Below are 16,760 nucleotides of genomic sequence, written 5' to 3'. Positions count from 1 at the left end.
ATGAGATGCATATGTAAAATACTTAGCATAGAACCTGGCACCTGGTGGCCCGACCCATGTTAGACCCCTAAGAAACCACACTCCCTTCCCCACGTCCAAGTGCAGGTGTGTGCCGACTCTCCCCACAATGCACGATCCATCTGGGACCTATTGCGGTGCAAGTCGTAACCTTGGATGCTCTGTATTTATTCTAATCCCCTATTCCCCAGACCCTCGTCGAACATCTTTGATGTGGCAAATTTTGCTGGCCTACTAAAGATTATTCACTTAATTTCTCTCTGCTCTTCCTCTTGCCTCTTGACACAGTGGCATTTTTGTATTTCTATATATTTATGTTTCCTAATTACAGAAAGAAAAAAAAAACATACGTTAAAAGATGATGTAATTTTCAACTACTAAATGAATTATGTCTTGGCTTGTTTCCTAAAGCCAGAGCCATAACTACTATTAAAATTGTTTATACTCTAAAACCTATAAGTGACAAGAGCAACAACAAACCATATGAAAAAGAGATGTTCTTTCTGGGGCAAATCTTTAATGTATATTATGGTGGTGGGCTTAGGTTCTTCAACTGAGTGAGCCTAGACTTAAGATTGAAATGTTAAACTGTCATTTGGGGACAGATTTTTTTCCTCAGCCCTGCGCACACAGGTGGAAACCGTGTCTGCACCTGGTGAGTTGGAGGTCAAATTGGGTCAAAACAGTGGAGAGGATAGAGTTTCAAAGGATCTATGTTTACCAAACCCTCTTTTCTTTCCTAATTTCATTTCCCCGGCTCTTTCTTGCAGTTTGATGGGGCCGTATGACTAATTTCTGGCTATTGGAATGTGGGAAGAAGGGATATGTGTTTCTCCCACACCTGGTCCCTATAATCCTTCTTCATGGACCTCCACCTTATTTTTCCTCCTTCATCTGTCAGCTAGATGTGGAGCATCCCGTGGAGGACTCTGGGACCTAGGGCTTGGTGCAGCAACAAGATGGAAGGATCTTAGGTCCCTGAATACCTCCAAAGAACGAAACCCAACAGCTCCCTGCTCTGATCTACATTGGGCTTTGTAATGAGCAAGAAATAAACCTTTATTGTGGTGTCAGCCTACGGAGAATTTGTATATTTGTTATGATGTTAGATACCCAAACTAATACAGGATTTGGCACATAGTAGGCCTTCAATAAATATTAGTATTTTTTCCTGTTGGTCCCCAGGAAGCACAGAATGTCAGAACTCTCTCAAGGAAGGCTGAAATGAGAAGAATTGATAGGGTATGTCTCAGCAAAGTCCTTGAGAGAAAGTCAGGAATCAAGTGGGGAAGCCAAATACATTGCCAATGGCACATGGTGGGGTCTGCAATGGAAGATGTGGCCTTGCCTCAGGAGCCGGATAGAAACATGATGGAAACAGGTTGGAAATAGACTTGGAGTATTTGGGATAAATGTTGCAAACCAGTAGTAGTTCTTATCCCTGGTTTCTCACTAGAATCATCTGGTGAGCTTTAAGAAATGCCAATGCTTAGACCCCATCTCCATTCAAGACCAGTGAATCAGAAGCTCTTCTGGTGAGCCTTGATGTCTATATGATTTCCTAGTTCCAGGGGTGAGCTCAGCTTGCTGTGTTGTTGAGAACCTCTGCGTAAATAATATTGAAGCATTTGTGTCTCACCTTTACTTAACAGTGGGTACTTGTGTGAGGCATACTTGGGTACCCAAAGGGACCGAGTAATCTTAAGGTGTGCTAAATAAAGTCCAGAGATAGTTGCAGCCAGAAGAAACTATGGCTCAAATACGCCATTTCCCGAGACATGTGTGACTTTTTTTTCTGCAGAGATGTGGAAGGTCAGACTGTCGGATGGTCCTGATGCCTTTGAGTTCTGTTCCAGTGTTCTGGGTGCTCAGTCAGAGGACTGTCCCAGAGTCCTGGAGCCAAAAGCTCCCCTTCCACAGTTGTCATGAGCCATGTTCCTGCTCTCTTGGGGAATTATGGAGCTTCACGTCTCTGAGGCTGGTTTTGTGTAGAGATGAAAGAGCAAGGAGTTAGTGGCCACTGTGGATAATGGAGCATACTGACAGTGATCGCTAGTAAAATATGATGCTTTTGAGGATGTGGACAAGTTGAATGGGAGTCATATTTCAACTGAGCTTAAATACCTGCTATGATTTTGGAAACCTTATCAAATTCAGTGCCATCTTATTAAAATGACCTAAAGAGGAAGATTGAAAGGCGGTACTGAATCGCCGGCTCTGAGTTGCCTTTTCTTTGAGAGACACTGTACTACGGGAGGTCCGCTCGGCACTGTGACCCCTGTGCACTATTCACCCACTCATTTTTTCAACAACTTCTAATGGGAATTTACGTGCCAGGCATCGTGCAAAGAGCTAAAGAAGTGAATAAGACATGGTCTCTACCTTCAAAGATCTTTTTGAAGGAATTTTCACTTGTAATTTGTGCATTTATTAGGCCCTGCAGGAGAGGCCTGATTACGCCCATTTTACAGAAGAAAATGAGACAGAGCAATTAAGCAACTTGCTGAAGGTCACACATCCTCTGGCACCTGTATCGTCACCCCGGGCTTCTCACTCGGGTTCAGAGGCCTTTCCACAGAGGCCTCCCCAGGGAGAAGAACCAATGGCTGTTGGAAGGTGGAGGGGAGAAAGGTGCTTGCCAAAGCTGATGTTCCTGTCCTGACCTACCAGGGAGGGGCTCTCTGAAACGAAGGCATAAACGTGAATTCAAAACTATTCTAATCATTTCACCACAGGGAAAAGTGTATGAATCTGAAGGTGGATGAGGAAATGGAGGTGGCCAAGAGAGGTCTTCAGGAGTCATCAAGTGCCCCAAGCTTGCTTGGACCAAGGAGCACAGTCAGAATCATGGAGAGAAATGCCTTCCTGAGCCAAGAGAGGTCTCACCACAGACAGTCATTGTGCTGGGGGCTTCTCCAGCTCGTGCTGCCGTTCTCAAACTGGCTATGGCCTTCAAACTTTCCTTGGGGTCTGGAATATGATTTATGCAGATGCTCTGATTCCTGGGTCCTCTCAAGCTGCTTGATGGCCACTTGTATCTATTTCCCATCTTCTCCAGATTCTTTCTTACTACGTTTGTATTAGTCATGGTTCTCCAGAGAAACAGAACCAACAGGAAGTGTGTATGTATGTATGTATGTATGTATGTATGTATGTATCATCTCTCTAGGGAGAGATTGATTTATTTTAAGGAATTAGCTCATGTGATTGTAGAGGCTTGGTGAGTCCAAAGTCTGCATAGTAGGCTGGCAGGCTGGAGATGAAGGGAAGAGTTGCAGTTCAATGGCCATCTGTTGGTAGAATTCCTTCTTGCCTTGAGGAAGTCAGTCTTTTTTCTATCAAGACCTTCAACTGATTGGATGAGGCTCACCCACATTATGGAGGGTAAAGCTTTCCTCAAAGTCCACTGATTTAAATGTTAATCTCATACAAAAAAAATCTTCACAGAAACATCCAGAATAATGTTTGAGCACATAGCTGGATACTGTAGCCTGGCTAAATTGACATAAAATTAGCCAGCATAATCCCCATGCCTCTCACATGTGCTCCCTACCTGTCAGAGTGTGCATGAAAAATGAAACATCCAAATGCTCCTTCTCTGGCTTGTTCTCTGCATCTGCAGTTAGAGTCTTCTTTAAGAAAAGCAAATCTGATGGTATCAGTGTAGCAGATTCTGTAAAGGCCCTGTCCCTATCCTATGCTCTTACTGCTGCATCGGCATTTCTTTGCCTGAGAGCTTCATCTGGCCACCAGATCTTGCTCTGCTGCCATTTCAGCAGGCCAGAAGTGCCAGGGAGTTGGTGCCTTCGGGGAGCAATCCTTAACCAATGACTGACAGGAATGCCCCGGCTCCTTCTCTCCTCGAGGTGATAGCTGAGGCGCGTGCCTTACCCTGGCCCCTGCTGTTCCGCAGAGGATTAAGCTGCGGTTGCCCACAGTGCTAGCCTGTCTTTACTGCTGTTTTTCCTTCCTTGTCTAACTTCCTCACTCCCTTCCTGAGAGTTCCCATTTCCTGTAAAAGCATTTCACTCTCTGTAGGAGACAGTCCAAACTTCCCAGCATGAAAACCAAGGTCCCCCGTGCCTCTCCAAGGATCACCTAGGCTCCCCTGGACCAGTTCCCCCCAAGATTCTGGAGGCCCTATGAGCCAACATAAGGAGTTTTTACTTAATTTTAAGAGTCTACTCTATTAGTTTATTCTAAGAGTTTTTACGTTGTTCTGACAGTTTTTCTAGAGTGATGGGGAGTCACTGAAGGGTTTCAGACAGAGGAAGGACATGACTAAATTTTTATTTAAAAATGTCACTTTGGGGGCTGGCCCCGTGGCCGAGCGGTTAAGTTCGCGCGCTCCGCTGCAGGCGGCCCAGTGTTTCGTTGGTTCGAATCCTGGGCGCGGACATGGCACTGCTCATCAAACCACGCTGAGGCAGCGTCCCACATGCCACAACTAGAAGAACCCACAACGAAGAATACACAACTATGTACCGGGGGGCTTTGGGGAGAAAAAGGAAAAAATAAAATCTTTAAAAAAAAAAAATGTCACTTTGGCTGCTGGGTAGACAATGGCTTGGAGCAAGGATTCAAGCAGCTTGGGGAGTTAGGAGGCTGTTGTGATAGTTCACGTAAGAGATAGTGTAGCCTGGACTAAGGGAAGGAGGGGCATGGAGAGGAGTGGATAGATGCCAGCCATTTAGGTCGTAGTTCTGCCAGGACTTAGTAGCTGTTTAGATGAGAGAGACAGAGGGGACAGTAAGGACTCACAGGTTCTGATCTCATGGTAGTGGTTGGGGGGAACTTTTACAGAGATGGGGCTATTGGAGGTTGAGAGTGAGGCTTTGATGATATTCTGGAAGTATTATGGCTAAGAACCCAAAAACGCCTGTCCATGAGGGGCCATGTGGGAACAAGCCCATGCTCCACTTTCCACACTCTGTGTTTGTCCTCATATGGGCTGCGTCACCAGAAGGGCACCGTTTGCTCATCCTCACAGGGGTGCCATATGGCCTCTCCCCAGCAGAGGACCTTGCCCTAGGAAGTTTGGCTCAAAGAATGCCTTGGAACCCTAATCAGTCAGAGAAAGAAATTCTCCTCCTATAGGGATAGGTGGAAAGAGGGCAGCAAAGGTGGTCCTGGCCTGGGAAGGGGGATGGAAGCACTGTTCCCCTCCTCCAACATCCCAAGTGAACTCTGGAGGGGGGAGTAGGAAGGTGAAGTGTTCAGATTTGGATGAGTTGAGGTTGGGTGCCTACAAGACTTTCTGAAGAAAAAGGAGATAGTCTGTTGCTTGGGAAAGTGATCTGGGTTGTGGAAATAGATACTGGAGAGTCATTAGCAGAGCTATCAAGAGTGAAGAGGCTTGCTCAGGGGAGAGGGCATGGAATGAGAAGATCAGAGTTTCCCTGGTTAACAACAACAGTAAGGGAATTGGCCAAGAAAGCTAGAACGAAAACCAGGAGTGAGTTGTGCCCTGAGGCCCAGGGAACAAAAGACATCCTAACTGATGCACCTGTGGTCCACGGAGTTACATACTGCCAAGAGGCCTAGGAGTTGAGCGCCATGATACATCCACTAAATGTGGCGATGCCTAGGTGACAGAAGTATCATAGAATGGGGATGGGGCTGGAGGCTGGTGGGCGGCAGAGTAACTGAGCACTTCCTGAGGGTGTTTCCTGAGCCAGGTCCTGTCCAAGCTCCGGACTCCAGCTCTAAGAAAGCCCACGAGTGTCTGCAGCTCAGTTGAGTGATGGAGGCCTGGAACCTCTGTCTCGATGGCTCATGGGGGGATTGATATTCCAGGGCTTTGGACTGAGGAGTGAGTGAGCTCTGAGCCTCGTTCTTCTTGCCTCTGAACACGGATTATCTCAAAACTCTATGTAGAAAACAAGCACAAAAGGGACCCAGTGTCCTAGTGATGATGGTGATATTAAAAATAATATTTATTGAAAGTTTACTAAGGGTCAGGTTCAGGATAAGTCTTTAACATAAATTATCAGATATTCCCTATGAGGTAGGTATTACATCTCCATTTTATAGAAGAAAAAACTGAGAGTCAGAGAGGCTAGGAAACTTGCTCAAGTTTACACAGCAAGAAAGTAGAGGAACTTTTTGTCCTTTAAAATTTATTTTTAATGTTGTTAACCTATTTATTATGAACTAGCACCAAAGTTCATTATAGAGGAAGATGGAGAATGAATGGAGAGAGGGAATGACGGAGAATGACCATCCTGCCCCAATCATGTCACCTCCTTGGCAGGCAGCATTGTGTGTTACATCTGTGTTCACTGTTCAGTTCATCAAATGTTTTAGTGAAGGTCTCTCTGTGCCAGGCACCAGGCTGGGGCTGGGATGGAAGACTCACCCCTGTGGCCAGCAGCTCCTATCCTTATGGGGTGACCAGTGCACAACAAGCGGTGTGAGTGTAGCGTGATGATTTTAGGATGGGGATGCAGAATGGGGGCCAGGGGAGGCTTAAAGTGGAGTGGCCACCTCCCTCCAGGAAAGGCAGGAAGGACATGCTTTCTGGAGGACTTGGGACATCAGTGGAGACTTGAAGGATGAGGAGGAGTCTACAGGCAAAGCAAGTGGGCTGTGGGCGAAGAATATTCCAGGCTTGATATTCTGAATTAGGAAAAAGAAATTCAAGACAATCATTTTATCTCCCCCACCCCCAGCACAGAGTGTCTCCAGTTCTCAAAATCTCCTAACTGCAAAAGCTATTGGAACATTCTCCCCAAATTCTTAATGCAAAAAAGAAATTTAATTTACTCTAATTTGCTACCTACTATTATGGCAGAGCATTGGTCTGGGAGCCCCTCAGCTAATATTTTTTGAGATATTGAAGAATTTTTTGAGACACTGAAGGCAAGTACTGAAAAATAGTCAATTTCACAGGTGCACTAATAATATGTAAACAGAAAAAAAATTGAAGAATAGACAGAGGCCATCCCTAACACAAAGAAAAATCACCAGTGTGTGCAAATAGGATTCTGTAATCTGCATCAGGCCTTCCAGGCATTTTTCTGCCACCTGTCTCAGGCCCTCAAGTGTGTAGGCACTTTGCTTTTTACTCTCCCTGTTTATTTAGATGGTCTCTGCCATCCTTGGGCCGAATTAATATGAGAAACAAAGAATGGGCTCTAGGGGTGCAATAAAGTAGAAGCAAGATGAAACAGAAAAGGGCATTAGTGACCACCGAAGAGGAATTGCATCCATAAATACAGACTTTCTGAGACCACTCTCATTCAGACCTCTGGTTCCAGAGGTTGTTCTGGAACTTACTCTTCTTGTAAAGTCCTCAAAGGCAGGGACTGTTTCTTGGTTAGCACGATGCCTAAAACACAGTTGCCACTCAATAATGTTAGTTTAACACTTCCCTTTCTCTGTTCATTTCTTCCTCCTCTCCGCCCCTCCTTGAAGGTAGTGTTTGGTAGATCAGTTAGGATTCTTGGTTGCAAGCAACAGAAACTCACAAGAAGGGAATACAGTCTAAGGTACTAGGGCATCTCATGGAATTTGGGAGGAGTTTATTTTCAGATACTAGCTGAAATGGGGCCTGGAGTGTACTGGAACTTTCTCTTCACTTTTCTCAATTCCTATTTCCAGCAAAGATACTTACCGGCCCTATCTGGATCCTACCTCTTACCACCAGAGGAGCAGACTTGCAGTTCAGAAACTTCATTGCCTGCAGCCGTGTCTGTGATCATGTGAATGCGAGGGGGCCCTTCCCAGAAGTGGGAGTGGTTGTCAGGCAGCCTGTTGGGTGTCCGTGATGAGTATGAACAGCCGCTCTTATTGGAGAAACTTGGGTTTACAATTCTTGGACCATTGGCTGTTGGGAGAATTCCAAATGGTAGATGGCTTCCTACCTGCAAATGGTTGAAATGCATTAATGAACTGCTGAGGAGCTATCTCCTCTTTGGTAAAACAAAAAGTTATTTTCTTAGAAAGCTGGCTTTTTGATAACATATGCTACATATAGTGTCTCACTTTTTTCCAGAGGTTTAAAAACCAAGGAGCAATATTTACTTGCCATCGACACTCTTTCTCTTATGTAGAAACAGGTATCAGCCCCTTTACAGGGAATATTCAAGGACATGATATTAGTGCCTGAGTCAGAGGAGCATCCTGCAGGTTTTTATTTTCCCATATACAATTGTTATGTTTTGAAGGACATTATTTGATCCATGAGCTATGAATTGATTTAGGTACTGAGTTCAGTTCCTACTCTACTTTCTCGGGCTGAAGCCAGAGTCACACATTACATCTTGAGAGAAATTAATCTTGGCTAATGACTAGATCAAACCATTTTATGCATCTTGTTTCTTTCCTTCCTTCCTTCCTTCATTCATCAAACATTTGTTGCTGTGCCTTCCCTGTTAGAATCCATTCCAGTGCTTAAAAAAAGATCAATCCTTTCCAAACTTATTTTAAAGTAAACGTAATAAAACTAGAAGCTATCCAAGCCTGGACAGGTGTGAGATATTTACTATAATCTAGAAGTCAGCAAACCTTTTCTGTAAAGGGTCAGACAATAACTATTTTTGGCTTTATAGGCCATACAGCCTCAGGCACAACTACACAACTCTGCCTTTTGGTTTAAAAGCTGCCATAGACAACAGGTGAATAAATGAACATAGCGATGTTCCAATAAAACTTTATTTGTGGACACTGAAATTTGAATTTCATATAATTTTAACCTGTCACAAGACTAGCTCTTCTTTCGAATTTTTTTCAGTCACTTAAAAATGTTAAACCCATCCTTAGGTGGAAGACTCTGGAGAAACAGGTAGCGGCTGCATTTGACCTGCACGCATCAGTTTGACAACTCCTGCTCTACCAAGACCATCGGATCCTCTCATCTGCCTGGCTGTCCTTGTTTAGTTTTTTTTACTTCACAGGCATCCTTGAAGGAGCATTTCTGAAAGAGCAAGCCAAAGCAATGCTTCTTTTGATCTTAGTCTTGAACTCCTTCCTTCTTGGCTTATGTAATGGTCGCATTCGCCTTCACCCGGTTTGGTATGAGAGCCCCACACTGAGAAGGCTGCTTGAAGACTCTGCACTTGAAGCGATGCCTTTAGTGGTTCTCTAGGTGTGCAGTATCTAAAACCAGGGAGAGAGATAATGATTCTGGGGAGAAGCAGTTTAAAAACAGTTCTAATTGTTCAGGCAGGTTATTTTTACCAGTCTTTAGGCGACAGATCAATGATCACATTGTTATTATTTTTATAGATGATATTTCAAAAAGCTTTTCTGCTAAGAGTGATTAAATACCAAGTTTTAATTTTACTCACTCAAGGAAAAATTTCCATCGCACTAGGATATTTTTTCTTGATAATTTACTATAGGAGACTATCACTTGGAGCTTTCAGGTGACACAAAAGAAGGCATGCGCTGCTGATGAAGGTTTGGGAAAGAGGGAGAAATACAGGGTAATGGGAACTGTAGGAAACTTTTGGTGGTTACTATATGAAAAAATATATAGGGGCCGGTCCTGTGGCCAAGTGGGTAAGTTCGCGCGCTCCGCTTCTGGCGGCCCAGGGTTTTGCTGGTTCGAATCCGGGGTGTGGACATGGCACTGCTCATCAAGCCATGCTGGGCAGCATCCCACATGCCACAACTAGAAGGACCCACAACTAAAAATACACAACTATGTACCAGGGGGCTTTGGGGAGAAAAAGGAAAAATAAAATCTAAAAAAAAAATTTTTACATATAAAGATTTCTTTACTTATAAAATTAATGGTGATAACAATAAGTAAAATATATTATTGCCATGAAGAAGAATTTTCCAGTGTCTGCGTAATGAAACTTGGGAGTCACCTGGTGATTGCAATAACTGAACGCCTACTGCATGCCTAGGTTTCACCCATTTCCTCTCACTTGACCCTCATTGTAAGACAAGGAAAGCCAGACTCAGGGAGATAGAGCTGGTAAGTGGTGGAGGCGGGATTCAGACCCAGGTCTGTCTGTGGAGCCCTTTGCAGGTTTTCACACTGTAACCAGTTCCAGTCTCAAGGAGGACTGCAGGGTTAGAAGCACCCTGACTCCCAAGCTGAGGTGGGCCATTCTGTGTGACATGAGGTCCATGACACCCATTGCCTTTTGGATCAATTAATCTTGCCATGCACGTGTGCAAACTGTCAATGTGACCCTGGTTCTAGACCTTCCCTGAGAGAATTTTTAACTGAAGTTCCAATTACATCTGACATAAAGAAAAAAACATTTCTCTAAAAATATATGGTGAATTGAAGAAGATTTAATTCCTAAGACAATCATTAACCTGGATTCCAGTGGGCTTGAGAATTTTATGGGTCCCCTGAAATTGTATTAGAATATTGCACGTGTGCATACGTGCCTTTTTTTGGAGAGGGTTTCTAATTTTAGATTCTGAAGATGTGTGGACCCACTGTTCCCTAAACTCAGCTGGAACCAGTTAGGGATATACCTGACTGACTATCTTGTTATTGACAAGGGTTTGTCAGTTGTATCAAATTCCATCACAACAAATGAGGTTAAATTAACTGTAGTCCCATAATAGCCTGAATATGGCACTGTCATTCCACGTTACCCTGGGTGGACTCCACCAAGGGTCTCAGCTCTAGTCTCTTCCCATGAGCTGCACAGCCCCTGACACAGAACAATGCAACTGTAGATCCTTAAGAACTGCTTGCTGGTTGGAGGGAATGATTTTCCCTATTAGAAACCTTGCCTAACTCAGTCATTTCAGGTCCTGGAAGGACCAATGATTGACTTGGCGTCATAAAGCGAAACTCCTATGTCCAAACGCTGCCACTTTCCAGCTGAAGGGGCTTAGTCAAGCTCCCCTTGGGCTCAGTTTCCTCTTCTGTAAAAAGGTTAGCTGTAGCATTGGTAAAATCTCTCCCACTTCCACAAATTCCAGGAGTCTGGTATGTGGTACAACCAAATCAGAAAGCGCTGGGACAAGCCATTTGGAACGGGCTACAGCTTGGTCGTGAACTGCACATCTTAGCGCCTCTATATGAAAGCGCTCGGCCACAAATATGGGTTACCTTGATAATTATCTTCTGGCCGGGTCTGCTGAGAGTACAGTAATCTTATCGGGGCTCCAGGCTGGTTAAGGGGACAGCTGCAGGGAGGAAGTGGGCGTGGCGATTTTCCTGACTTCCTTGTTTGGAGTAAACTTTGGCAGCATCTGACCGGCTTAGAGGTTTGCTTTCCCATCTGTTGATGTGCTTTTTGGGAGCTCTCCTGCCTGCCAGAGAAAACATCTAGAAGAAGCACGACGCCAAATCTTAGCCATTCCCTTGGGTCCCCAAACCCCACCAGCCTCCAGAGAGGGGAAGGCGAAGCTGAGATAGAAAACAGACGTGCCTGTAGCGCGCTGGCTTCAGCGGCTCCCAGAGAGCAGATTGGAAAATACAGGGATTTCGGCACCCAGTCACCAGCCCCCATAACACGCACGGGTGCGCGTCGCCTCCCGTTCTTAGCGCTCCTCTGGCCGTATCTGGAACTTGGCATTGGAGATGGGGCAGTTGCGATGCTCGCTGACTCCGCCGTGTGCCTAGAGCATTAGGTGGCTTTGCGGTCCCCGCGCCTGCAGCCGGCGCGCTCCGCTCAGAGCGCGCGGCGGGTCTGCGGGAACAGCGCGCGGCGCGGCGGGGGAGGGGACGCGGCTGAGCGCGGGGCGGGGGCGCAGGGCTGCGCGCTCCGCCGCGGGGGACCCCGGGACGCCACCGGCTGAGCCATGACGGACGCCAGCAACAGGAAAGAGGGCTTCAAAAAATGCCGGAGCGCCACTTTCAGCATCGATGGCTACAGCTTCACCATCGGTGAGAACTTTCCACCCTCTGACCGACTCCTGGCTTGGGCAAACACCCTTTCCGGTGGCGGCGAGGGTCCTTTCTAAGCGAGGGGGCCGGGGGTGGTCAGGGGTCGGGCTGGGCCGCGAGGCGCTCACCACGCGGCCCCGGGGAGAGGCGACAGGGCTGGGAAGTCGCGTGCGTGGCCAGGTCGCCGCGCCCGGGGCTGTCCCCGCGACGCCCCTCCCGCCGCTCTAATCCGGCATCCCGCTGAAGCTGGTTTTCAGGATCTCACCTTTCTGAACTACTCGATTTCTTTGCTGAGATTTTAGTAACGCAAGCCAGAAGAGGACCGATAGAGACTGGGATGAAGGCAGAGAGATGGAGAGTTGGAGACAGAAATATGTAGAGAGGGAAGTCAGAAAGCGACAGCAGACGTGGACGTGATAGACGCTAAGACAGTCACACAGAGAAACAGAATGACAGAGACATCTAGACACGGAGACATTAATGGAAACACCTAGACACAAGGTCAGAAATACACAGACAGAGACGCCAAGACAGAGACTAATAGAGAGACAGAATGACAGAGAAGTGGAGACAGTGAGGGAAATAAGAGAGATGCAGAAGCTGAGAGAGATGGACAGAGATAGATTCAGAGAGAGACTGAATGAAGCTTCTACAAAAGTTGAAACAAGGAGAAAGGAACACATGGAAAGAGAGAAAGAGATGAGAAGGGGAGGGTGAGGAGAGAGAGAGACAGAGAGCGAGAGAGGCAGAATTCAGGGAGGGAGGGATGTACCATGTTACTGAAATATTTGAGAAAAAGCTGTCCTCTGGATTCCCAATGGCTCCCTGTTTTCCTGCCTTCCCAAACTCTTTACTGAAATGGGTACCAGCTTGGGGGCTGGAGCTGTCTTCCCCACTCTGAGAGGGAGCAGGACCACACGGCTGCCCCTCTGGAGGCTGAATGTGAAGAGATCACTTCTTGATGCTTTTACTCCTGGTCCTGTGCTGTGCACTGTTTTGAAGCAACTGGTCCAGGGGTTACCTCCTCATCTTCCCAGGAGTGAGGGCAAAGCTGGGGAGGCTTCCTCTCTTGAATGTTAGAGTTTGGAGAACAGCGGGGCAGAGCCCGGTGCTGAGGAGCTGCTCTAGCATTTCTACTTCTGAGTGTGCTCAGGTCACTATGCCTTTAAGCCTAGACTTCACCCCAAAGCCTTTGAAAATGTGGGGTATATTAACTTGCTTTGTGGTGGGCTGCACCTGCTTGGAGGTATAGCAGGAAATTGCTAGGGACCAGAAGAGACCGACGGAGAGGAGCTCATCTCTGGGCCACTTGTGCTCCTTCTAATGAAGTGGCCCAAGATTTCTGGGGCATGGATTGAACACGTTACTTCCAGAATTGTCTAAACTCCTTAGCCTGCTTCCCAGGGCTCTCCATTCTGGCTTGAGTTTGCCTTTCCTGCCTCCACTGTTACTTCAAACCTGTTTCTTCCACACATTCATCATTGCTTGCCCTTCTCCAAATCCCACCCCTCAGAGACTTTGCTTGGGCAGTTCCCTCGGCCAGGAGTGCCATTCCTCCAATTCTGCATTGAGAGATCTTGTCTATCCTTTGCTCTCCTTCCCCTTCAAAAGGAATTTCGCCCCCTGCACTCCCCTTAGCCTCATAGTCCTCTGGGAGAGCTCACATCCTGCCTTGAATCACTTATTTTGGCACCTCTTGGTTGTCCTCCTTGCATGACAAATTCCTTAAGGATGAGTGTGTTTAATTTATCTTTCACCCTCTAATGGTGATGGTGGCTTCTTGTTGGGAGTTTTTGTAGAAATGAATTAAAGGTTGCCAAGGTCAAAAGTGATTCATTGAAAGGCCGTTGTCATGTTAATTTTAGTTTTCTTGAATCTGGTAAGAGAACTTCCACAAGGGATTTTTATGTTTTACTTGGTAGTTCCTGTGAAATCTTATCTTCCAAAAGAAATGTGGCTTCTACAACCCGGGTTCACAGTGTGATCTTGCCCCTCCCAACCCCTTGCCTCCTTTTGCTCCTATCCTCCCTAGAAGAAATGGTCTGGCATATTGGCATGGTCTGCTGCTCAGAAGGGACCTCAGGAGTGAGCTGATCACTTCCTGGTAAGGGAGCTGCCAGCTTATTTCAGATCTCTGGGCATTTATTCCTTCACTCTTTTCCATCTAGCCTCCTCCTGCCCTCTCTCCTTCAAGGAATACTTATTGAATTTTACTGTATTAAAAGACACAATTTGGCACAATGGCAAGCATTCAATAAATGGTAATTGTTGTAATTATTCAAGGCCTAAGCTAATATTATGGGGAGTTTATGGAGATAAATCAGACTTAAAACCTGCTATCCGAGGAATCTGTATTTTTGGGGTGATGTGATATGTTCATACCATTTTACAAAGAAGAAACTAGTAAGTTCCATTAGCGACATTTTTCAGCCCTTATAGACATTTTATAAAACACAGATAACAAAAAAGAAAGAAGAATATCACTTGTAATTTTGTCACCCAATGCTAAGTATTATTAATATTTCTTGTATATACTTTCAGTACATTTTTGTATATACAAAATTTTTTCAACAAAAATGCAATCATAATGTTTGATAGTCTTTTATTTAATATCTTATTAGTTTACTTTAATATCTTATTTGTTTCATGCTATATATAAAGTCTTTAATCAGTCTCCTATTTGCTGGCTATTTAGGTTGCTTTTAATTTTCACCATAATAAACAATGAGAAAAGACTAAATCTTTGGGTACATCCATGAATACTTTTGAGGATAAATTTCTAGAAGTATAATTGCTTGGTCCAAAAGTATGCATATTTTTAGGGATTTCAAGACATATTGCTCAACTACCTGGAAATACCAACTTTCATGCCCACCAGCAGTGTATAAGGGTGCTCACACATTCTCACGAGTACTGGACACTATAATTAAAAAAAAAAAGGTGCTGCTTTGAGAGGTGGAAGGTGATATCTCAATTCCACATGTTTCACTTGTTTTGTAAAATTGCCTTTTTATGTTCTTTGTGTGTTTTTCCTCCGAGGATTTCATCATTTATTTTTAATTTGCAAGTACTTAATGTATGTAATACATGTTAATTATACATTCAATCAATATATTAATTATACATAATATGTAATTATAATTACTATATATTAACTATAATATACTTTATATTATATAATTACTATATATTAATCACATAATTATATAATTAATGTCTATCAATAATATACATTATATGCACACATATATGTCTCTGTGTATGTAGACATATGTGTGTGTGTGTGCATATATGTGTAATTTGCAAGAGCTGTCTGTCATGTACGTTAGAAATATCTCCTCCGAGCATGAGGACTCACATTCCTGCAACATCAGCGTGTGGCACTTAGGACTTGCTTTGTGAATGTAGACACCTTGTCGCTTACACCCATGGTTGCCAGCTTGTCACATGGCTTCAGCAGGGTGGAGTAGGTGCACAGTCTCCCTCTTACCACGGGAGAGAGGAGTCCTGAGGAGATCCTGGTGGCCCCCAGATCTCTCTTTTGCTCAGGTGTCTGACATTCTGTCATTAGGAATTACCTCCTTTTCTAGTCTGTTAATTTTGCAAAATTTCCGGGTCAAAGGACTTGACTAAAGAAAGTTATATTATGGTATTGGTGACTCAAAAAATTCTTACTGGGGGAGACCTGTGAGGACAATAGGAGTATTGGGGGTTCTGCAGGAGGGGAGCTGTGACCCACCCCTGTGGCAACGTCAAGAATAAAGTTTCCTTAGAGGGCCCCTGACAAAACTTCTCTCTGCTGAGTGGTCATTTCTGGGCTAAGGGGAGGCATCTGCTTCTGGTTTAGACTGGTAGGGAGCAAACTTCAGCTATGGTTCTCCATGAGGGGGGCCACTCCCCAGGCGGTGTTTAGACATGTGCAGTGTACTTTTGGTAGTCGCGTGCTGGGGTTCTGGGGACAGGCTCTGCAGACAGTGAGCAGAGGCCAGAGGAGTTCACTGTTCTGCAGCGTGAGGGACAGTCCTGCACAGTGAGGAATTGTCCTAAACACCAATCACACCCCTGTGGAGAAACCCATGAGAGTTCCCTCAGACATGGAAGCCTGGGGCTTGGGAATGCCCTGCCTGCGGGGACTCTGACAGTCAAAGCTGCACTGCGAACGGTCCTGTGTAGCTGTGGGGTGTGGAGCGGGCACTGAGCTGGGTTCTTCACTCAGCTCATTCGATCACCTTTCACAGCAACTCTGAAAGGTATCTGTTATGACCCTCATTTTAAGAGAAGAAACTTCTAAGACTCTGAGAAGTAATTTGCCAGAAGTCACAAACTAGGAAGTGGCCGAGTTGGGTTCAGACCACGTCTGCCCTGACTCCTCAGCCCAGTGTTTGCCCCACACTCCGCTTCCTCCCACAGTGGACCTTGTTTCTGCCTGAGCTTTGGGACCAGCCATCCTCTCAATGAAGAGTTTGTCAGGTCGGCTGAGTCAGCGCAGGCTGGGTCTACACCAGAAGGAGGGGACTGTTGTCACAGGGGAGCTGGGGCTGCTTGTAGGAGGATAAGGTGGAAGGAACAAGGTTTGTTAATCTGCCTCCCACGGGGGCTGCCTGTTCACTCCCATGCTCCCCCACCTCCCCTGGCAAATGGTTTTGTGTCCTCTTCGTATAATTTTCTCAGATCATGAAATCAGGTATGTGGTCAGGAGGTCTTAGAGACAAGACTATGAGGTTGAACATGTGCCACATCCAGAAAGCGTTGGCTGTCCTTGAGCCTTTGTGATTTGAGAGGTCTATCCCTAGGAAACCATTGAATTTATGATTGTAGCAAATGATTATACTGATTAGCATTAATTGAAGGCCATATGTAGAAGTTCAAGTGTAATTTGACTCTGGTGAGGTACTTGCTAGCTAGTATTTGAATATGAAATGAATGGTTGTGG

General features: G+C 45.4%; 1 protein-coding gene across 5 annotated transcripts in view; it reads left to right on the top strand.

The window, feature by feature from the left end:
* The window catches only part of PDE1C (phosphodiesterase 1C), a 596,098-nt gene that overhangs the window by 77,521 nt on the left and 501,817 nt on the right, over positions 1–16,760 (top strand). Inside the window, exon 1 of one of the 5 annotated variants that reach the window (XM_070511518.1) lies at positions 11,614–11,827. The exons of 3 other annotated variants lie outside the window; for them this stretch is intronic. In XM_070511518.1, coding sequence (XP_070367619.1) covers positions 11,743–11,827 — 85 coding nt within the window. In that variant the 5' untranslated portion in view covers positions 11,614–11,742. Of the gene's footprint in view, positions 1–11,613; positions 11,828–16,760 lie in introns of those variants that run through there. One more of the 5 variants, XM_070511524.1, reaches the window with a different exon arrangement.

The sequence above is a fragment of the Equus asinus genome, chromosome 1 (genome assembly GCF_041296235.1).
Source record: "Equus asinus isolate D_3611 breed Donkey chromosome 1, EquAss-T2T_v2, whole genome shotgun sequence".
NCBI lineage: Eukaryota > Metazoa > Chordata > Mammalia > Perissodactyla > Equidae > Equus > Equus asinus.
The sequence above is the reverse complement of the archived record's forward strand: the minus strand, read 5'-3'. Positions and strand labels throughout refer to the sequence as shown.